Raw genomic sequence first — 23,068 nt, 5'->3', positions numbered from 1 at the left:
GCTGACCTCCATCTGGGGAAGCGGGACCTCCCCCTCAGCAGAGCTCGGACAAAACATCCATCTCATTAATGCTTCAAGGATAGGGGAAGGCCAGGCCTCCATGTGAGGAGCTCCTGGAGGCCCATTGCCCTGGACACTGGGATAGAAGTGCCAGTCCTTCGGGGGCCCGACTTAAGGAGGACAGCCACCCCGGGCTGGTGGCAGAGGCATCCTTCCTTCCACAAGGGGTGCCCGTCTGCAGAGTCCCGGAGCTGAAATTAGCCGCCAGGGCACGCGGGTATGGAGGACTCATGAACCTCTTTTGAAAGAGCACTTCTTCGGGGGCGTGTAGGATACGCACAATTGGATCAAGTGCTCTGTGAGGAAGATGTGGAGGGAAAGTGACCTTCCTGGGCAAAGAAAGCCATTGAGATGTGTAAGGCAGCCGAAATAACTAAAAATCAAATGACTCTAATGTGTGAGGATGAGGGCAAAGCTGTGCCCACTGTGATAAAGAAGAGGAACGCCCAGGGTTCCAAATCAAAGAGCCTGCGGAATCTAAAGACTCCCAGTGGCAAGGCAAAAACCTCAACAGAATTAAAAAAAAAAAAAACTCAGGGAGGAAGCAATGACAATCAAGCAAATAGTATACAGAGAGAAGCGGGGTGGGGAGACAGGGAGCCAGCGCCTCGGGCAGAACCCCAATCTGGGCCTGCCCTTGAGTTGACTCCCATGCGGTGCGGTGGTAAAGAATCCGCCTGCCAATGCAGGAGACGTAAGAGACCGGGAGGGTTCAATCCCTGGGTTGGGACGATCTCCTGGAGGAGGAAATGGCAACCGGCTCCAGTATTCTTGCCTGGAGAATCCCATGGACAGAGGAGCCTGGGGGGCAACAGTCCATTGGGTGGCAAAGAGGTGGCCAGGACTGAGCGCCTGCACCATACTTACACTTGAGTTGACCCCCAGTTACAGAGACTCGGAGGCTGGGGTGCCTTGACACCAAAGCAGGGTGACCTTGGAGTTCGATGCTGTGAAAAGATTGGTGTTGTTTCCTAGCCCAGATCTGGTGGAGAATCTCACTAGGAAGGCGCTGACAGACCCCTTTCCAAGGAACGATAAGGGTTTTGACTCTGCTTCCTAGTCTAATTAATTTGTACGACCATCAAAACAAGGAAACGCAGTGCTAGAGGGGCTGGTTGTCTGTCATGATCTGAATTCCGCCGCAGCTTCTACATACCTCTCAGTCCTTCCCCGCTAAACTCAACGACGACCCAGGAAATCTGATCCTGTTTGTGATCTGCTAATGAGGTGATGACCTTAGCGATGATTAGTTCTCTATTTCTAGGTACATCAACAGAGTAGGCATTTGGCTTCTGGTTTGTAATGTTGGGACTGGAAGAAGTGATGAAGGTAAAGGTGATGATGAGCAGCAGGACTTAACAAACAATGAGCTCCACCACGCTTGGCTCAAGCTTTCTGTGGTCCCCTCTAGTTCCAGGCTCGGTTGTGGGGTGGCATGAGGGCACTCTGCTTTTTTCTCTGCCACTCTTCCTCCGCTTAATCCCCCCAATCCCCTGTAGAACAGAGTCTCAGCCTTGACCTCTATTCCCAAGTGACAAAAGTAAGGTTCTTAAGGGCCCCCTGACCTGCCGTGGCTCTGAGATGCGTGAGCGACCGAAACGGTCTGGGGCTGTCACTTTGTCATCTGCTGGCGATGCGCCTCACCTGCTGTCTCCCTTCTCTGCGACAGAATAAAGGACAGCCTTCCGCTGGGATCTCCAGATGACTCCTTTCATGGAGCCATTCCCTTATCTTGAAAAAAAAAATAATATGAGCTACATGAAGGCACGGGCGGTTTTGATGCCTCCGTAGGTGATGTGGGTCTACCTGAGGACTAAGAGGATGTGATTACAGACTCCCGGAGGGTGTGCAAGAACAACTTGAAAGGCGGAGAAATAAAAGAGGACGATGTGAAATGCAGGGGTCAGGAACTCGGTCAGGTTCCTGACGATCAATTTAATTCAGGTGAAGGCTCTCCTCTCGGTGCAGACTCCAGGAGGGCATGGGGGCTGCAGCACGCTTCACAGGGATAATGTGACGTGGCATCAAGGTGGCCCAGGGGCCCCCAGGAATTGAGGGGAGCCCGTGAACATGAGGGTACCAGGACCCAAGGAATAGGACCAACAGCATGTGGGGAGAAACAGGGTTCTTTAACTTTGCATTCTGGCAGCTGGAAGCTGCAAACTTGAGGTGCTGGAGTGAAAGCAAAGACAGGAAGGAGGAGGACAGGGGCATCTGGTACCCACAGGGTGTAGCAAATCAGCGAGACCCCGAGACCCACAAGAGCAGGGCCTGATGCTCAGGCTTTGGCTGGGCGTTTAGAGCCAAAGCCCTTCATGGCCAGAGCTGAGGAGGTCCTCAGGGTGGCCGTGGGGCCATGGGCTCTGCCATCTGGGCGCCAGCAAGACAGAGGGTACCTGTATAGGAATCACTCCCTCTGAGAACTAGCAGACATGGAGGCATGGAGTTGCCCATTCGCCTCTCGCTCATTTCTTTGTTTCCCCAACTAGAAAGTCTACAGACACTCCTGGGAGCAGACCCGGGCTGGCGGCTACGACTTCAGGCTGGATGCCATCCCATTCCAGACGGCACGGGCATCGAGGGAAATCGCCAGTGATGTAAGACCTCACGTTCCCTCCCTGCCTCTGTCTCTGATAGGTGTCACTCTGGTTTCCCCAGTTCTGTTGAAAGGCAGACCACTGGGAACCAAAGCTGAGAAAGTATTTCAAGTGAAAGGAATAAAAGTTGGCCTCAATTTCTAGCATCTCAGCCAGAAATTTGGAATTAGGGAAGGTTTTATTCCTATTTCCTCTCCTTCAAGAGAGGCGTTCTTAAATGTTGATGCATGTGGACAGAAACTAGAAATCAGTTAGCAGAGGACTGATTTGTTGACCTTCAATAAAGGGACCTTTTTTTTCAAAGCTGAAGTGCACTATGGAATAGAAAGAGATTGGGTTTCCCGCCTAGATTGACTTGAGTTCAGATCCTGCCTCAGTTGCTTAGGAGTTGGCTCTGTGGTCTTGAGCAAGTTGCTTAAATCCTCTGAACTAAAATTTCTCCTATGAAATAGAGATCTAATATTTGTCTCTATTGGTGACAGGATTGATGTAGAGAGAGTGAAAGTTGCTCAGTCGTATCCAACTCTTTGCCACTCCATGAACTATACAGTCCATGGAATTCTCCAGGCCAGAATACTGGAGTGGATAGCTTTTCCCTTTTCCAGGGGTCTTCCCAACCCAGGGATAGAACCGCGGTCTCATGCATTGCAGGCGGATTCTCTACCAGCTGAGCCAGCAGGGAAGCCCGGGATTGATGTAGGAATGTAACCAAAATGGTTCAGTGTCATGTACAGAGCAAGGGGACAAAGCATGGCAGCTGTTATTATCGAAGAGGAAGACATCACTAACTAGATAGGAAGACATTACTAACTAGATATATGATCATTCATGAACAACTTGTCACTGGTTCAAAGTGAAACAAGTATAGAAACCAAGCATTTAGCAACACTTAGCAATGAGATATTCTGGCCTCCAAGCCTGAGATGGGTGGACTCCTCTGGCTGAGCAGAATAGAGGCCAGTTTGGGTTTATCAAATGCACCTGGTACTTTTTACATACTAATCACAGGCTTCCCAGGTGGCGCTAGCGGTAAAGAACCCGAGTGCCAATGCAGGAGACATAAGAGATGCGGTTTGATCCCTGGGTGGGGAAGATCCTCTGGAGGAGGGCACGGCAACCCACTCCAGTATTTTTGCCTGGGGAATCCCATGGACAGAGGAGCCTGGCGGCTACAGTCCATGGGGTCACACAGAGTCAGACACGACTGAAGTGATTTCACACACATGCAATCACAGGCAGAAGGACTACATATTGGACTTCGATGGATTGGAAATTTTAAAAAAGAAAGTGACTCAGTCCCGTTTTTCACTATATATGGTTTGAGGAGCACTGAGTTGGGTCCCTGAAAGCTGGAAAGAATCAAAGGATGAGTGGCTGCTGATAGAATGGGTGCACTCCTTAACTGTTGGATTAACTGTTACCACAGCAATACCGTCACCTGCCGCTGGGTGGACGTGAGCCTGTGCAGGACATGAAGCTCAGCCCCTCTCGCTGAATCCTCTCAAGATCCCGTGGGGTGGAGGTTCCCGCACCCATTTTCACACCCATTTTACCAAGTGGGGAGACCAAAGCTCAGAGAGACTCAGTAACTGACCCGAGGCCACACAGCTAAAGGAAACAGAGGGAAACCCGGATCCCAGGCCTACTTGAATCCAAAGCGGTGCCCTTGACCCACTGCTGAACTTCCTGCTGAGAATCCCGAGGGCCGGCCCTGGAGGGAAGGGGGGCGCCCATGACCACCTCTCTGCTCCTCTGCCCTGCAGTTCCGGTACAAAGAGGCCTTCCTACGGGACCGGGGCCTGCAGATAGGGTACCGCAGCATCAACGACGACCCGAGGACGAAGCATTTCCTCAGCGTCGGCAGACTCCAGAGTGACAACGAGTACAAGAAGGACTTCGCCAAGAGTCGGTCCCAGTTCCACAGCCGCCCAGACCAGCCCGGCTTCCTCCAGGCCAAGAGGAGCCAGCAGCTGGCCAGCGACGTGCACTACAGGCAGCCCCTGCCCCAGCCCACCTGCGACCCGGAGCAGCTGGGCCTGAAACACGCGCAGAAGGCCCACCGGCTGCAGAGCGATGTGAGCTGCCCTCCCCTCAGGCCTAGGCCCTGCCTCTGGTTCTCTTCATCAGAGGTGTCCATAATCCCACGTCCCGTGTTACCCTCAGGGAGGAGCTGGGCTGCGATAGAACCTAGGAGACCTGAGATGATAGTGCCAGAAGAAATCACAAGAATCCCAGTGTATCGAGTCCTTCCTGTGGGCCAGGCTCCGTGCCAAATGCTTTCCATGCCGTGCCTCGTGGCTCTCACAGCCAGCTGGTTTACAGATGGGAACCGGAGGCTTAGAGCCATGAAGTCACTTACTCAGGATCCCATGGCAATCAGTAGCAGGTCTGGAATCTGAGCCCCATATGGCTTAATGTGAGAGCCCAAGGTATTGATTGTTGTGCCTTAGTCTTCCCAGGGCTTTCCAGGTGGCGCCAGTGGTAAAGAACCTGCTTGCCTGTACAGGAGATGTGAGAGACACAGGTTCGATCACTGGGTCAGGAAGATTCCCTGGAGAAGGGCATGGCAACCCACTCTAGTATTCTTGCCTGGGAAATCCCATGGACAGAGAAGCCTGATGGGCTACAGTCCGGCAAAGAGTCAGACATAACTGAAGCGACTTAGCACGTACACGCTCTTTCCAAGGGATCTTAGTAGTCAGCAGCCTGGGCCCTTTATCTCTGAGAGGCGACTGAAGCCCCTAAATGGGAAATGACTTCCTTAAGGTTACAGAGCAGGTCTAGATAGGAGCTCGGCCTTGAACCCTCACTGCAGCCCCCTTGAGTAGAGCAGTGCAGAGGACAGCGCTATGCTGGCCTGACCCCCAGCACAGCGCATCCGCAGTGCCAAGGAGCTCCTGCGTAAGGCGGCTTGGCTCCCACGTCCTGCTTTCACTAACAACATAGTCCCCAGGGCAGCCTTTCTAAGCCTCTCCACTCTAGGCCCTGCTGACCTATTCCTCTTGCCTCCCTCGTTCCCCCAAGGTCAAGTACAAATCAGACTTGAACCTGACCAGAGGTATTGGCTGGACACCTCCTGGCTCCTACAAAGTGGAAATGGCTCGGCGGGCTGCAGAATTGGCCAACGCGAGGGGCCTGGGTCTCCAAGGGGCTTACGTAAGTAGCGGGCTGGCAGGCAAGGCCACGGGGGAAAGGCGAACTCAATTGTTTCTTTTCAAACTTTATTTTTGGCCAAAGGTTAGCTGGCTCTAAAGATGCGTGCAATGCAGCTCAGGCAAGGTGCCTAATTTCATGGGTCTGAGATGACCAGGCGGATGACACCTGGGTTAACTTCCTGCGGGGTTTTCTCTGAAGTCACAGCCATTAGTTCTTCGGAGGCGAGCGTGCCAGGGCTACATCAATCCTGGCCACACAGGCCAGGCTGTGCTGACTGCTTGCTCGTTACATGCGCGGAAGGGGTCAGAGCTGCACTGTCTACCACAGTCTGGGTTTTGAACCCTACTTTGTTCAGAAGAAAGGCGCCCCGTCTAAATGAGAGATGGGCTCTGCTGCTTTCTTTTTCTTGCCGTGAGGTTCCTTTTTCTTGGGGAGGATGGAAGAGGGAGAAAGGAAGGAGAGGGCGAGCTTTTTAGACAGCTTGTCTTGTGGGAGCTTCCGCTTCACTCAGGGAGGTGTGTTTGGTTTCTGCAGGGGGGGCCGGAGGCTGTGGAGCCCAGAGATGATCAGAGCGGGTTTGTAAACCCAGATGCCACCGAGATTCTGCACGTCAAAAGGAGGAAGGCCCCACTGTTCTGAGTGGGCAGCGTCCACCCTTGGTTCTTGGGAGAGAAGCTGGAGAGGAGATCTGCACGCCAGAGACATGGCTTCAGTCGGAGCCAGCTGTGAAAACGGCGCCCCTGCCCTAGCCCTCCCTTATTAAAATAACAGCTCCCTGAAAGTGGGTGGAGAATGTTGTGTTTGGTCCTCTAGCACCTAGCAGTGGGTGGCGCGCCCTGTCGTGCACCTCGAGTGTCTGAGGAGCAAAGACGTAAAGGTGACCCCCACCGATGCTGAGCCGTCTGAAGGCTCTCACTTGCCAGTGTCCCAAGTGAAGGCAGGCTGTGAACACTGATTTTCTAGAAGCTACGGTTGTTGGAAGGGAAGCAAACGTCATGCACTTCAGCTTGATTCTCTCATTTCTGGGTTTCCCAGGAGGGAGCCTGAGGAAGCGGGGGCCATGCCGGTCCCTGGTACCCTGGGCTGGGCAGCAGTGGTCTCTGCTGAGAGCCTGTGTACTCAGAGGCTCCGGGGGCGTCCATTGCTGCCCACAGGGCCTCGCCTTGTCTGGGTGTTCACAGGACGGGCTGTGAGCCTCACAAGACACCTCAGAAGCTAGCCTCCTTCTCCATGGTGGCTTTGATCCACGTTAGGAATTTGGTCACTTGGGTGTAGACGCCTGGCCTCTTCCCACACTCCAGGCCCCAGCTCACGATCCCATAGATGTAGGAGGTGCCGTCCTTCTCACAGGTCAGAGGGCCTCCGGAGTCGCCCTATGGGAAAAGATGCAAGGGTCCACTCTGTGGTTCAGTATACACTCAGACACCCCTGCCTTCCGTGAGGGGATGCTGGGGGGTGAGGGGTGGGATTGTTGGCCAGCCCTGGGGAAAGTGGCAACAAGGTTCTTCCTATGCCTCATATGATGCAGTGCTCCGAAGGGAGAGAAGCAGATACCAACCTGTGTCCTAAGTCAGAGAGGGCTTGGCAGAGAAGCCATGCGGCCAGGCCCAGGTCATACCCTGACTTCCTAACCCACCGTGACTCAGTGATGCAGGTATTACTAAGGGGCTCTCGACTTCTCATTCCATCCTGGGATCTAGCAGGGGCTGGAGGGATGCCCTGTTTGGATAGAGCACCTTCCAGGGCCTGCAGGGCACACACTGGTCAGGAAGGATGGGGTTCAGAGGCAGCATGGCCATGATGTTCAGCATGGTCTATGGGCTTAGATTTACCAGTCTCCAAGCCAGGCTGTCCATCTGCTGGCCTGTGGAGCCTCCATTCTCACACTGTAAACCATAGGTGGCCACAGAACCCACCCGAGGGTTCTTGTGAGGACTAAGGTTTGTAAGGCTTATGGGACAGTGCATGGTTCACATTAAACCCCCAATTAGAGTGGAGAGGAGGAAGATGGTGAGGAGGGCAGGAATGAGAAGGACAGCTCACACACACACATACACACACACGTATGTGCTCCCACTTACACACCTGGTAGGATATTTAATGAATTATTTCTTTCAATCTTAGCCACAATCTCCCAATTTTATGGATACCCTAGTTCCATTTTATAGATTAGACACTTAATGTTGGCTAATTATTTGAGGGCAGCAGATTGAATGTGTCCTCCCTGCCCTGCTCAAATTCCTGTGTTAAAGCCTAATGTTTTATCAGAAGATAGGGCTTTGGGGAGGTAATTAGGTTGGGAGGGTGGGGACCATGCACAGGATTAGTGCCCTTGTCGAAACCTTGTGGCTCAGTTGGTATAGAGTCCACTTGCAACGCAGGAAGCCCAGATTTGATCCCTGGGTCAGGAAGATCCCCTGGAGAAGGAAATGGCAACCGACTCCAGTATTCTTGCTTGAGACATCCCATGGACAGAAAAGCCTGATGGGCTACAGTCCTTGGGGTTGCAAAGAGTCAGACACAACTGAGTGACCAAGCACGCATGCAGAAGGGACCTAGAGAGCTCTCTCTCTTTCTGCCACATGAGGACACGATGAGAAGTTGGCAGTCAGAGAGGGTCCCACTGGAACCATGCTGGCACCCTGATCTCAGTCTTCCAGCCTCCAGGACTGTGAGAAACGTCTGTTGTTTAGCCACCCAGTCTAGGTCACTTATATAGAAGCCCAGGCTGACTAAGCCATTCAGTGACTGACAGGTCACAAAGTAAAGGACAGAAGCAGGTTTCAAACCTTTGACTGTCTTTTTAAAATCCTGCAATATGTTTCCTTATCCATCTTCTAGGGACTCAGGGAAAATCACTCCCATCTGCTCATACCCTTCCTTTAAGTAGGTAGATACCTGCGGCTCCTTGGAAAAGGACAGAGGGTCACAGGAGAGCCACAGACCCTGAGAGTGACCATGATTTCCCATCCCAAAGTAGGCTCGAGGCTGCAGATCACTGTTGAGTTTCTTTGTAGGGAGGAGCTCAGGTTTGAGGGTGCCCATGCTTGCCCCCCAAAGTCCTGTCTGGGGGTGGGTGTCAGGCAGGATCTAAATTGGCTCTGGCCACAGGGGAGCCACTCAGCCAGTTAGTGTATTAGGGGTAAATCTCCTTCCCCCTTCACACACACACATTTAAATCCTAATGGTGACTCAATATTGTGAATTCTCTGGCCCCTCATCTTTCTCTTTCTAACCACTGGTCTTTGCAAATGTCCCCTGCTTATTGGGATTTGCAGACAAGCTGCCCAGCACTGAGGGCAGAAACACCCTCTTCACATTTTAACACAGAGGAGCAAGTTCTTGCTCTGCACTTTCCACCCAGGAGCTGTGGACCAAGATAATTTCTCTAAGCATCTGTACAATGGTGACAGTGACATCCTTCACCAGACTGGTCAGAATCAAATTCAACAACAGCGAGCAGAGTGACTGCTAGGTATTGATGCTGAGCCCTCAGAGGACAGATGTGCCCACCTTGACCGAATGGCAAGTGGGTCTCTGCCCCTCCTCCCTGCCCGGGGCTCTAAGTGCCCTCTGTGCCCCTGTGTGAGGCCCTGCTTTCTCCAAATGCCACGTGGAGTCTCTGACCTGGCAGGAGTCTTGTCCAGGCTTCTGGAGGTTTCCTGCACAAATCATGTTGTCATCGATCGAGTGGTCATAGAGTTGGCGGGAGTTGCATATTGTGTTACTGATCAGCTTGACCTTGGCATCCAGGAGGTGGCGGGACCCTTCTCCTGAGGGGCAGAGAAAAGATGTTGCCACTGTAGAGACCAGGGTGGAATCTGCCCCACCAGAAATCAGCAGTGGTCAGAAGAGGGCCACCTGCCCCAAGTTCAGGTAGTAGGGGTTTTTCTAGGAGATGGGGAGAGAAGCCTACTTGAAATGATCTTTGCCTTCCATTATTAAGAACAAGATTGGAAGGGAGGGAAATCTATTTTGAGTATTTGAGAGACACTTAAGATACTACTCCTGAATTTCCATATTACAGGGCACATGCATTGGAAGGACTGATGCTGAAGCTGAAATTCCAGTACTTTGGCCACCTGATGGGAACAGCCAACTCATTGGAAAAGACTCTGATGCTGGGAAAGGAGGAAGGCAAAAGGAAAAGAGGGCAGCAGAGGATGAGACGGTTGGATAGCATCATCTGCTCAATGGACATGAATTTGAACAAACTCTGGGAGATAGTGAAGGACAGGGAAGCCTGACATGCTGCAGTCCATGGGGTCGCAAAGAGCTGGACACGACTTAGTTACTGAACAATAACAATATAATCTTGTCAGTACTATATCTACTTAGGAAAGGAGGAAATTCTCCATGGATGCAAGATCAATACCTGGTGAAAGTCAAGGAGCTAGGGGCTAGGGCCAAGGACAGATATGGAGATCAGAGGAGACTGTGAAGGTGATGAGATTTAACTAGAGCTAGAAAGATGGTCAGGAAGATACCCTGGAGTGGGAAATGGCAACCCACTCCAGTGTTCTTGCCTGGAAAATCCCACAGACATTGAAGCCTGGTAGGCTACTGTCCGTGGGGTTGCAAAGAGTCTGACATGACTGAGCACATACACAGAAAGCTGGGGCAATCTCTTTCTTTTGATAAGTCATTTTGAATGTAACTCTGATTTCTAGTCCTGGAGGGCAGTTGAATGTGACCCTTTCTTGTCTGGTGGATGTAAGTCACCTGAGTGGCAGGAGAATGCATGACCAGACTCACCTGTTTCTGTGACACCCCAGCCGGAGATATAGCACTCAGTCCCAGAGAGAAAGGGACCATCGGGCAAACAGACAGTTTTCACATATTTGGATTCCAGGGCACAATGACCATCCACTGGCTTTAGCTTGAGCAAGGCTAGGTAGAGAGAGGGGAAATGGGTGATGAAAATCTCTCTGTCAAAGAAGCATCAGCTTCAGCTCGATTGGAAGGTGGTTGTAGGAAAACCCTACTCCCAATACCCCAAATTCTTCTGTCATCATTTCATGCTTTTAACCTTCACCTGGGGAGGAGTCATAACACTTCAGGCTGAGAGTAATGCTAAGGAACAATAACTGAGTTTGAAATCATTTTGAATACCATTTTGGAAAAACAGGCTTTAAGTGGGGGGAAAGATGTTGAGGAGAGAAGAGCCTAGTCGGCTCCCGTCCAAAGGGTCGCACAGAGTCGGACACGACTGAAGCAACTTAGCATGCGTGCACAGTGTTGAGAAGGGAGAGTGAGAAGTGTGTGAATGAAGAAATACAGAACTAAGGAGCAAGAAGCATAAGTACATCATTGCCTACCAGGTGCCAGATGTACATGGGACATATGTACATCATGTCACTTAGCACACAGGGAAGTGAACAGCTGGACATCAGTGTCCCTGTTTCACAGAAGAGGGAATTGAGACTTAGAAGGGTGAAACCTGTTAGGAAGTGGGGGAGTAGGGATTCAAGACTGAGCTCTGCACAGCACACCGTTCTTTGCATCGGATGTTCCTTCCCCTCAGTTTAAAAGTTTGTGCACATTTATCTGCAACACTAACATAGACCTTTCAGAACTAAAACGCCCTGGAAGAAATGCTCTACCTTACAGGGTCTATGAAAGACCTGCGCAGAGCACCTTCCAAAACCAAGCCTCAACTTTCTGTCAGTAGAGAAATCCACCCAGGACAAGAGAAGCGGGAAAGCCACAATAGAAGAGAAGAGACTTGCCAATATCGTTGTAGGGAATGTCGTCTATTTCAATATAGTGGCTGTACTTGAAAATCTTCTGCACCCCAAAGCTCTGCTCATGGAATTCCGTCTTCGTCAGGTCCTGGTCTCCAAGTACCACTTTCAGATATTTGGTTTTTATCCTGTAAGAGGAAAGTATAATGATCAGGAACTAGTCCTGGAATTTGAGAGGCTGGAGCCACACCCGTGAGCTGTGACCTTCACAGATGACCTGACTTCTCGCCCGGTGGCATCCTCATCTGTAATCATGGTCTTGCTCACAGAGCTCTCCTGCCGGTCATTCAGCAGTCAGTTTTGAGGCTTGACTGTCATAACACATGTAATGCATGTGGTAAGCATTCTACACACGGGAGCTTTCTTCTGTTGTCTGGTTTTAAGGAGACACACTTTTGCCCTTGGAGCTAGGTCAGACCCCCTAGTCCTGCCAGAGTTGTCAAGATGCTGATCAGATGGGAAGGGGACAGCACCCCCTGGGGATTCTGGCCACCCTGGCCTCTGCTCGCAGCAGGCGCTTACTCAGTGCAGTGGGCAGCAGTCAGCACCCAGCACGGGTGGATCAGCGCCCCCCCACAGTAGTGGCCCTGGGGCGTGGAGACGGTCAGTCGTAGGGAGGTCTGCAGGGATGCCTGCCACGGGTGCTTGCCGGCCGTGCTCTTAAAGCCTCCAAAGATCCTCTTGACCTTCTTCTCTGCTATCTCCGTCCTCCCGCAGGACCCAAACTCAGGAAACTTGGTCAAGGGCTCAGTGGGTCTTCCCTCTGGGTTGGCAACGTCTGTAAAACACAGAGAAATAAATCACACTTCCACCCTCTCTCTGGGGTCTCAGAAGGACCTTATCAGAGATATGGCTCTGCCTTAGAAGCTGAGCTACTGTCCAGAGCTAAGAGACCGTACTGGTGCCTACAGGATGAGCACGTGCAATTAACATTTGTTGGCAGAATTCCCTGATGGTCCAGTGGTTAAGACTCCGTGCTCTCACTGCTAAAGGCCCAGATTCAATCCCTGGTCGAGGACGGAAGATCCCACAAGTCCACTCGGTATAGTGAAAAAAAAAAGAACACCTGCATGCTTATACATACCCTTAAAAATTTGTTGAGCACATTGATTAACACAAAGCAAGTCTATAGAATTAATGATGAAGATACTGCTTTTTCCTTCTTATTTTGATGTGCATACAAACACATAGAAATGTGTATGATTTATATATGGAATCTAAAAAATACAACGAATTAGAGAATATAACAAAAAAGAAGCAGACTCGGATATAGAGTATGAACTAGTGCTTAGCAGTGGGGAGACAGGAAGGAGAGGCAAGACAGGGATTAAAAGGGACAAACTATTAGCTATACAATAAACTACAGGGGGTTATTTTGTTGTACAACGGGTGGAATATAGTCCATATTTAAAATAACTATAAATATAGTTCAACATTTAGAAATTGTGAATCCTTCTAGTACATACCTGTAACTTACATTAACACTGTATAGCAAGAGGATTTCAACAAAACATGCAAATAAGTATCAGTTAGAAATCCATCTCTGGTAGTTTAGTTGCTAAGTTGTGTCCAACTCCTTGGACTGTAGCCCACCAAGTTCCCCTGTCCATGGGATTTTCCAGGCAAGAATACTGGAGTGGGTTGCCATTTCCTTCTCCAGGGGATCTTCCAGACCCAGGAATCAAACAGGTCTCATGCATTGCAGGCAGATTCTTTACTGACCTCCAGTTATGTATTTAACTATGTTAATGCACACATAGATTTTTGAAGGCTTTTTTGGTGCCTAGGGGAAGATACCCAGATGACAGAGTTGGGTAGATGAGACATTTGCACAGATTATTGTCAATCAAAGGAAAGAGCAATAAGAGTTGTAGGGTGGTGCCCAGTCCATTTCATGAGGTTTGTAAGGAGTGAAAGGTAGCGCTTCACTTGGTAGGTCATGGAGGACTTTCTGGAGGAGTGATTGAAAGTCACAGTTGCTCAGTCATGTCTGACTCTTTGTGACCCCACAGACTATAGCCAACCAAGATCCTCGGTTCATGGAATTCTCCAGGCAAGAATTCTAGAGTGGGTAGCCACTCCCTTCTCCAGGGGATCTTCCTGACCAAGGGACTGAATGCAGCTCTCCTGCACTGCAGGTGGATTCTTTACCATTTGAGCCAGGAGGAGTGATTACTTGGGGTGATTCTCAAAGAATGGTTAGATATGGACAAGAGCGAACGTGGGACAGAGCAAAGGCACAAAAATGAAACTGTTCAGGGAAGCAATTCCACTGATCAGGGCAGGAGGGTGCATAGCTTCAGATGTGGGTAGAGAAGTGGACCAAGGCAGACTTTTAGAAAGACCGTGAAGCTGGAACTCAGTCCATGTTGTATCCTGAGAGGCTGTGGAGGCTCAGCCAATGTTTGATCCCCACTGTACGCTGAAGGCCTGGCATACGGCACGCAAGCGGCCAGTATTTGCTGAGTGCACTGACTGGGAGCCAGGAGGCCTGAGTTTGCAAAGCTGTCCAGGTCTGCTCGACCTGGGAGCAGAGGGTCGGGGAGCTGGGTTGCCACCAGGTTGGCAAATGGTGAAGCAGGTGTGGAGGGAGAGTAAGGGTCGGGGAGAGAGAGAGTTCCAGGAACTTCTGTGGATCTACAACCTCCCCACTCCCAGACCTCCAGATAGCCACAGTCTTACCTAGGGCAGAGCAGGCAGGGACATCACAGTACTCCCATTTCACCTTCACATTGTTTACTTTAATGAAACACCAGGGCTTTTTGTCTCCATCTGGGTTTCTAAAAAACAAACAACAAAGTAAGCCGGGGTTGAGGCTTGGTGAACCCACTGGACTTCATTAAAGGACCTTTGGGTAAAAGAATATCAAGTTCTTACACCCTCTGCCCCCCCATACCCAGAGCTAACTTCCATTCCATTCCTCCAACAGGTTAGCAAATCTTGGCATATAAGCGTGGTTATAGCTCTGGGACCAAGTTAACTTCTGGAGGGGAATCTCAATAACCAGAAAGTAGTTCACAAACTTTATGCCAGATCCACAAGACACAAATTGTTTTGCAGGAAAATAAATGAGATCCCTATTAAAGACCCTTCTTTGTTAGGAACATGAAATAAATACAGAAACAGGGCAAGAGAAGGGCTCCTTTGCCCAAAGTTTCAAATTTTGAGCCTGAGAATTCTCTGAGAGAGGCTACCCTGCAGACAATCCCATGGAAGGAACAGCTCAAGATCAACGAAAGTGGAAGGGAACTTGTGTGTTGTACAAGGGAAATCCTTCTGCTTAATGGAACCAGTTGAAAGCCATACACAAAATCCCCGTTTCTATATGGAGACCGTATAGAATGTCCTTGGCCTTGGTCAGACAATGAGCAGAGGGAGGAAGGCAACAGAATGGTCTGGAGGCAGCAGATGGGGAAGAAGGTAACTAGTCATCACCAGGGATGGAAATAACATTATTCTTTTCTGGGAAAGCCTGCACATCCTTGTGGCAGAGACTGTAAGGCTCACCAAACCTTTCGTTTCCTCCTCTGATGTTCCGTTTCTCCCTTGAAGTTTGTGTGGGACCATGTGACTATTTCTGGTCAATGAAATACGTGTGCTGAAATGATGTGTCACTTCTAGGTTGAGGAGGTAAAAATCTCATCCTCCATATTCCAGGCTCTCCTTGCCCTCCCTGGATATTTGAGTAACTTTGTGGAGCTACCCAACCTACATGACACATGCAGTGTGAGTGAGAAATAAACACTGATGTTTTCAAGCCACTGGGGCTTGGGGTTGTTCGTTACAGCAGCATAACCTAACCTATACTGAGTTGGAAAATCTTCCTATTGATAGTAAGCTGATGAGTTTCAGTATTCCATTTCAAAATCTCTAAGCTGACTCGGGAAAACTAGGAGCAAGGTGAAGGGACAAGCAAATCCTCACCCTGACAAGTAGCCAAGGCTGAGCAGAGACGTAGGTGAGTTTTACCTGCAGAAATTGTGCTCCCCAATCCCGTGGGCCTCAGCGTCCTCCATAAACATGTTGTACTTCTCCTGCAAGAGGAGGTGGGAGTTCCAGTAAAGGCATGTGTGCTGGTGGATGGTCTTACTCACTCTCCCTCGGTAAGAGTAGCCGTCGTCAACGTAGCAGTCATCAGGACCTCAGAGAGAGCAGGCAAGGATGTGAGAGCTGAGGCCAACGCGTGCCGCACCCGGAAAGGACTTGTCAGCTGTATCAGGTGTGAGAGGACTGGCCTAGATACAGATCACCCTGAGATTCCACCACAGGTCCCAGAAAGAAGGTGGCTTGCAAATGTTCCACCTTCAACCCAGTTTAAAAACACAATCTCATGGGGCTTGGGGATGGGAACTGAATTCTTTAATTTTGGCTCAAACAAGAACTGGTGCACCGAGGGGCATTGAGGTAGGTGCATTGAGGACCGAGGATGCCCAGATGTATTTGACTTGCCTACATATATCCCCGTTGATTACATCCTTTACATGGAGCAGGACACACCCTATGCCCTTTGGTTGGAAGGCTGAGGCAATAGCAGTGCTTGGGAATCTTGACTTGAATCCTGTTCTGCCAAGTCCCCAACAGATAAAGGATTCCAGAGGCCTCCTGTGTGGCTCTGAGATTCTGGAGAAGTGGTGGTAGAGACCCATACCTATTTCACAGAGCTTCCCCTTGAACTGGTCAGGACAGGCACAGGTGAACTTGGACCTCCGCCTCTGCCGGGAGCAGGTGCCACCGTTTTGGCAGGGATTTGGCCTGCACACAGGAACCACTGTGAACACAGGGAGTGGGTCCAGGAAGACTCTTTAGGAGGAGTTGCAGCTACATCTGAGCTGATGAGATGTTGGTGGCACCTTTCTGGTGTCCATCCTTTCACAGAAGGTGGGTCACCAAAGGGGAAAGAGACCCACTGGCATGCTAGTAAACATACACACACACCCTAAGGATGTAAACAAACGTGGGTGAGACAGTATGACAGAGGCCAGCAAAAGTGAGTATATAAGTAGACACGTCATTCAGTGAAGAACAGCAAGATGCATGGACTGAGCAGGAATTTGGGGCCAGTCTGAGCTAGACTGAAACTTAGCTCTGCCCCTTGATAGCTGTGTAACCATGAGCAAGTTAGCTAACCTCTCTGAACTTCAATTTCTTCATCTGTAAAACTCTTTCTTGTAGTGTTTTTGGGAGAATGTGAGAGAGAATGTAAGTCTCCTGGGACAATGCCTGACTCGCAGCAGTGGATAAATATACATGACCCGTTCTAGGAACAGACTCGGAGAAGGCAATGGCACCCCACTCCAGTACTCTTGCCCGGAAAATCCCATGGATGGAGGAGCCTGGTAGGTTGCAGTCGATGGGATCACTACGAGTCGGACACGAACTACGAGTCAGACACGAACTGAGCGACTTCACTTTCACTTTTCACTTCCATGCATTGGAGGAGGAAATGGCAACCCACTCCAGTGTTCTTGCCTAGAGAATCCCAGGGATGGGGGAGCCTGGTGGGCTGTCGTCTATGGGGTCGCACAGAGTCAGACACAACTGAAGTGACTTAGCAGCAGCAGCAGGAATAGACTGGGGCTTACTTCCTAGCAGCGGGTTTCAAGATGATTTTTTTTATGGGAAGGCACACAGACTGGTCAATTCCCACTGGACTCTCCAGGGATAGTGAATATTAAAAAGTCTTAGTTAAAAGGGCCATCAAAACTTTGGGTTGGTATCTGGACTTCACACAGTAGGATACTGACATCCTAGGCATAAGTCAGGGTAGAGAGAGCTTAGCATAGAATAGGCTTCCAGAACTTACCTCTGGAGCAGTCTGAACCCCTGTAAGGGTGTTTGCAGGCACAGCGGTGGTAAGGAGGACTCTGAGTGATGAGACAGTCTCCCCGGCCACAGGGGTTGTTTTTGCACTTGTTTTGCACTGTGGGAGACCAATAGAGAAGTTTTGCCAAGTACAGGATGTTATTTGGGGCACATTTTACATTGAAAGGTACTTGCACAGTACAATATTTAGGAGGTGGTCCTGGGAGAGGTGGTGATGGTGACTGGTAGAGCATGTGCCCTTGTCCATGGTTCTGAAACACCATGCCACCACCCCCCCCTCCCCGTCCCTCACACTCCCCCCTACCCCAAGAAAATTTCCCTCATCCTTGGGTCATGGATGATTGCTTCCCAGTTCCTTAAGAGTTCCTAGTGCTCATAGCCTTTATTATTCTATCTTTATGAGCACTTTGATAATTTTAAAACTTCAAAAAATCCAAATGGATCTGCAATTTGAGCTTCTCCACTTTATAGCTGATTTTATGTTCCATTTACAATTTTGTCACTCTTCCAAGAAGTGGAGGATAAGCTCAGATACTGTGCTTGTGCCTGATTTCCCAAACCATCCTGAAGCATTTATTTAGACTTTGTAGTGTTGAAAATGATAGGACGGACTTCCCTGGTGGCCTAGGGGCTAAGATTCCATGCTTCCAGTACAGGGGGCCTGGGTTTGATTCCTGGGTGGGGAACTAGATCCCACATGCTACAGTTAAGAGTTTGAATGCCACAACCAAAGATCTCACGTGCCCCAACTAAGACCCAGCACAACCAAATAAATAAATGAATATTTTTTTAAGAAAATGGTAGGAATAATTGAAAAGGGCACAGAGGAAAGAAGTCAACCTCAAAACCCTCACTGTCTCCCCCACCCCAGTTATATGGTCACTAGATAGGACAGAATCCAGGTTTTCTCTAAGGGTATAATTGGCCCAAAAGAATTCTATTCCCAATACCTTATCACCTCATGCTATGCCCACAAGAGGTCACTAAAGGCAGACACAGCTTTTATCAGAGTCTTCATGAGTGAGGATGGCAGGAAGAGAGAATCAGGCCCCTGCTGGAATCAGGCCCCAGATCTCTAATTCCTGCTCTTCTCCCAACTAGGATGTGTGACCATGTACAAGTCCTCTGTGTACTCTGGTCTCCCTTTCTCTAACAGGATTGGGCCTTATGTGCCCTGAGCACCTTCCTGCTCCCCTATTTGAGAACACTGTTCTGTTGAAGTTGGTCTAAACACTCTCAACAACAGTAATAACAAGCCCTGATCAGGATCCAGTTTTTATCTCCTCAGTGTTCTCATCTGTGGAATGGACATATTAGTCCAATCTAACACGTGGGGATGAGGACTCAGGAAGATGTTGCCTTGACCGGGCTGAGGAATCCTTTATGCATAATATAATATGTGTGGTTTTCAGCCTTTCCATGGGATTTCTGAGAGCCTTCATTAACCCCCTAGAAAGTGCCTGTTATTCAACTTGGAGGAAAGAGTGGATCTGGTGAAGGTACACTCACCATTCTGACACCTGTTTCCAGAGAAAGGGTCCGGACAGCGGCACGTGAAGGTGGCCCCACTGACGAGGCAGTCCCCACCATGTGTACAGGGGTTGGACAGGCATGGGTCTAAAGCACATGAGCAGAAGTCAAGGTTTGCAATGAAAAGCAGGCGAGACACCCCCCTTCGCTCATGGGATTTCTGCCTCCTGCCCCCAAATAAAAGAGGAACTACAGAGCCAGTTATCAGGGAAAGGGGGAAACATGCTTTGCCCTTAAAGATCCAGGAACACTGCCATCACAAGGGCAGAGGGAGGGATTCGGGTTAGTAAGAGGAGAGGCGAGAAGGAATCGTGCCTGTCTCCCTCGGCCTGGCTTTGGATGGGGCCTTTCTCCTGGAGTAACTCCCCTTTCCCGTCATCACTGTCTCTCTCCTCCCAGTCTCGCTGGGAGTGCCACGGGGTCTGTCTCTGATGCTGAAGGCATTTCACAAGCCTGAAGACCTCCCCTACTCCCAGTGCCCAGGGGTGGAGGTCAGGAGTGGGGAACGAAAACCCACCCCTAATGAAACACCAGCCTTCTGAACATCAGGAAAGAAGACCAAAGCAAGAGGGGGACAGAAGAATTGACGGCGAGGAGGAAACGACCCAGTGGCCTTCGTCTTTCTTCAACTACTTGTTCAGTTAGATTTTGTCATATTTCATCTGTGCCTTTGGCTTTTCATGGCTGTCTGAATGGATCTTCCCTTGGGGAATTCTTTATCCTTCTGTTCACACACATTGTTCTTTGGTTCAGGAACTAGGATCCCTGGGCCTGGCTCTTGTTTTGATGATCCCTTCTGATGTTCCCCTGATGCCCCGGATCTTGGCCCTGCCTTCCAGGCCACTTCGCAGTTACACAGCTTTTATTCCAGCTGCTAAGTGCTTTCCATTCCTTCTCCTGGTTTAGTCACGTGCCTGTGCTTAGGCCCCGCTTCTCATTTTCCTTTCTGTCCCTTTGCGTGGGTTAGGAAGCCACGGAAACAAAAACAAAGGTGGCCGAAGCACACGTGTGAATACACGCATGCACACGCACAACCTAACAACCGTGCAAAGCTTCCAAAGAGCGGAAAGAGAAAGGAAGACACAGCGCAGCTGAAGGGGAAGTCCCAATGCCAGCTGTGCATTAGCTACAGTCTGCTGCCTGACGCTAACCGAAATTCTTCTGCATAATTAGGACCCGCATGTCATGAAAGCTCTGGGAATGACTTTGAACATGACTAACCCACAGGGTCGGGAGACCTGAATGACGATGCACTAACTTGCTGTGTGATCTTGGCTAAGTCAGCTCCCCTCGGCCTCACTTGCTTCCCCTGTCATTTGAGGATGGAAGAGATGGTCTCAAACAACCTCTCCAGTTTTCACAGTATATGATTCTAACTGAAAAAAAAAAAAACAAAACCAAAAAGCCACTCTAAATAACTTTTTCCAAAACCTATTTTATGATCCCATTCAGCGAGGAGGTGGTGAGCCCTTGCATGTGGTCATATGTAAACTCCCTGCTGGGTGGGCTGCTCTCCTTTCGGGAGGGCCCCCAAACAGCTTTGGTACCCACCATCCTCTTCGTAGTACCAGTCAGGGTTGTCAGAATAGGCAGTGGTACTGCTGGCGTTCTCTTCCTGGTTATTATACTCTTGGCTGTACTCATACTGGTCAGGAGTCCAATCTACAGACATGGGAACAGGACAGAAGAAACCCTAATTGTTAGACTTACAGAAGCCACCATTTTATTTCACTGAAAACCCCATTTTCTGAAGATTTCTAGGTCCTAAAAGAGGCTTCCTGTGTCTTTTCAGCTCCTGACACTAATAGGGTGTATAGAAGGGGTCAAGCATTGTGAATTTTCATTTGAGGGGGTTGTTATGACCCAGTGATCCAGTACTGGCACTTGGCAAGGTCAAGAGTACGTGATTGGAAATGGGAAGAAGATGTCAAGTTCTGGCTTTTCGCTAACCATGACCTGGGACACAAGCCAACTGTGTTCTCGGTGCCTCAGTTTCCTCACCTGTAACAGGAAGATGACTGGGGTCTAGGAATCCTCCAAGTTGCTATACAGATCTGCCCAGGGTCAGATCCAGGGGCACTTGGATGCCTTGTTGGGTGGTTCTATGAATGAAATTTCTCAGTGGGACTTTACCAGTCACTTCAGCTCAATCAAGTCAAAGAAATTTGTCACCTCCCTTTCGGTCACAGCATCAAACTGCTCCCAAGTTATTTCTATAGAGTCATCATAACCGTTAATATTTACTGAGTCTTTACTATGTACCAGGCTCGGTACTAAGCATTTTACATGAACCATCCCATTTCATTCTCCTGAAAATCTAGGAAGTGTGTTATTATCTCTACTTTAAACCACACACTAATAGATGTAGCTTATGAACAAAGGCAGCTTATCTCCGCACAACCCCTAAAGTGCACACTCTCCACTTCTTCAGCAGGCCTCTCACACTGCCTCAGAGAATTCACACTTACCCTTGTCAAAGGGGTCCAGTCATTCCCACTGCACATCCAGCCTGTTAATTAGGAATCACCCAAGAACAACCTTGAGAAGGTTCACAGATCCTGCCCACTGAGAGAAAGGGCCGTGTGTGGTCTTGGCCATGGTGGTAAATCTCACACTAGACCAGTCCACTGGGGAAAGCAGGTGTGTGTAAGGCTGGACCCAAGCTCTTTGTTTTCCGGGGCTTTGGAAGATGTTGGTAGCTCTGCGACTGACAGAGAGAAGTTTGGGATTTAGGAGAAGTAGGGTTGACTTTGCTCTCGCCAGCTGGCAGGAGTGTGGCAAGCCGGCAAGCTGAAGCCGCAAGAAAGCCCTCCGGAGATGCATATGATAATGACGTAGGGGCAAATGCAGATAGCCGACTTGAAAGGGCACTCCCACAGAGCCAGCTGATGGCTCGGAGGATGCCACTTTACCTAAGCCTGATTATCAATCACATTATCTTACTGGTCTCTCAGTCATTCCCTGATAGTCTTTATCGCTCTAGCCTTTGAAAAATCGACTTTTGCACAATGGCTGTTTTATATTTCCCATTAAAATGGAACTATCTTTTTATTTCCTTTTTGAATACGCCAACTCTGGTTCCTTGCCAAAGTTTCACCTCATTTATCACACTGTCAAGTCAAGACTCCCTTTGCTTCCTCATTATTTCGCTCGAGCCGCTTTTCCCCACTATGAAAATGCTCCCAGAGGAGGCCACCTTCCCAGGCAAGAGGATCTAGGTTGAAGATAAGGCCATTGTCTTCCTGGGGCAAATCAAGTTTCTTTCCAGCTAGCTTGATAAAGTAGAGAAAGAGAGGGAGAGTGTGAAGGGAAAAAAATGTTTTTCTGAATTTGACATGAAAGATTTCAAACTGACATTTTTCAGAGACAATGGGTTTGGTAATGAGATGATGGCCCCATTTCTTTCTTTCTTTTTTCTTTGGAGAATTGATTTTTGTTTTCCAACAGGTGTTTAGAGATCAGCGCCTTCGAATTGTTCCTGTAATTTCTCCCATCACTCCCACAAGTTGAGGGTCAGACTGGCTGATCTTGGTTAGACCATTGCAGATATTTGGAAATGAGGGGAGGTTTTTATAGATAGATGGAATGGTATCATTTTTCCAGATGATGAGGGATGGATGAAATGTGTGCTGGAGGGCTTTGACTTGAATCCAGCTCTATTTACAAGGCCTCCTCACCCCTCAGTGAAGCTAAGGAGGGAATGAAACACGTAGATATTGATTATCGTCCTGCTAAGCAAGGCAGTGTGTGTGTGTGTGCTCACTCGGATCCGACTCTTTGTGACCCCAGGGACTGTAGCAGCCAGGCTCCTCTGTCCATGGGATTTCCCAAGCAAGAATACTGGAGTGGGTTGCCATTTCCTTCTCCAGGGGGTCTTTATGACCCAGGGATCAAGCCCACGTCTCCAGTATTGCAGGCAGATTCTTTACTGCTGAGCCACCAGGGAAGTTAAGCTGGGGGCAGGGGTTGGGGGACACAAAGTAGATTTTTTACTATATTGGGGTCAGCATCCCTGACCCTCACATTGTTCAAGGGCCGACTATATCATGTAGTAATAACAAACAGACCCACATAGCTTGATTAATATTCAGTTGCTGGTGGGATACAAATTCTAGATACTAGAACTCCTCAATGGCTCAGCTGATTGCAGAATTTTAG

The 23,068-nt window shown here is 49.4% G+C and overlaps 2 protein-coding genes across 6 annotated transcripts in view; one reads left to right on the top strand and one right to left on the bottom strand.

Annotated features, from left to right (window-relative positions):
• The window catches only part of NRAP (nebulin related anchoring protein), a 75,342-nt gene extending 68,748 nt beyond the window's left edge, over nucleotides 1-6,594 (top strand). For all 5 annotated transcript variants that reach the window (XM_019988625.2, XM_019988621.2, XM_019988622.2 and 2 more), the window contains 4 exons: nucleotides 2,550-2,657; nucleotides 4,421-4,732; nucleotides 5,682-5,813; nucleotides 6,348-6,594. In XM_019988625.2, the coding sequence (XP_019844184.2) occupies nucleotides 2,550-2,657; nucleotides 4,421-4,732; nucleotides 5,682-5,813; nucleotides 6,348-6,452 (657 nt within the window). In that variant the 3' untranslated portion in view covers nucleotides 6,453-6,594. The remainder of the gene's footprint in view (nucleotides 1-2,549; nucleotides 2,658-4,420; nucleotides 4,733-5,681; nucleotides 5,814-6,347) is intronic.
• HABP2 (hyaluronan binding protein 2) overlaps nucleotides 5,858-23,068 on the bottom strand; it is a 35,509-nt gene continuing 18,298 nt past the window's right edge. The window contains exons 3-13 of the mRNA XM_019988626.2: nucleotides 20,462-20,572; nucleotides 18,890-18,997; nucleotides 17,361-17,477; nucleotides 16,206-16,325; nucleotides 15,527-15,698; nucleotides 14,240-14,337; nucleotides 12,080-12,335; nucleotides 11,543-11,685; nucleotides 10,569-10,703; nucleotides 9,441-9,586; nucleotides 5,858-7,186 (exon numbers count right to left, since the gene is read on the bottom strand). Of these exons, the coding sequence (XP_019844185.2) occupies nucleotides 7,022-7,186; nucleotides 9,441-9,586; nucleotides 10,569-10,703; nucleotides 11,543-11,685; nucleotides 12,080-12,335; nucleotides 14,240-14,337; nucleotides 15,527-15,698; nucleotides 16,206-16,325; nucleotides 17,361-17,477; nucleotides 18,890-18,997; nucleotides 20,462-20,572 (1,571 nt within the window). The 3' untranslated portion in view covers nucleotides 5,858-7,021. The remainder of the gene's footprint in view (nucleotides 7,187-9,440; nucleotides 9,587-10,568; nucleotides 10,704-11,542; nucleotides 11,686-12,079; nucleotides 12,336-14,239; nucleotides 14,338-15,526; nucleotides 15,699-16,205; nucleotides 16,326-17,360; nucleotides 17,478-18,889; nucleotides 18,998-20,461; nucleotides 20,573-23,068) is intronic.

The sequence above is a fragment of the Bos indicus genome, chromosome 26 (assembly GCF_029378745.1).
Source record: "Bos indicus isolate NIAB-ARS_2022 breed Sahiwal x Tharparkar chromosome 26, NIAB-ARS_B.indTharparkar_mat_pri_1.0, whole genome shotgun sequence".
Classification (NCBI taxonomy): Eukaryota; Metazoa; Chordata; class Mammalia; order Artiodactyla; family Bovidae; genus Bos; species Bos indicus.
This window is presented reverse-complemented; position numbering and strand designations above follow the sequence as displayed.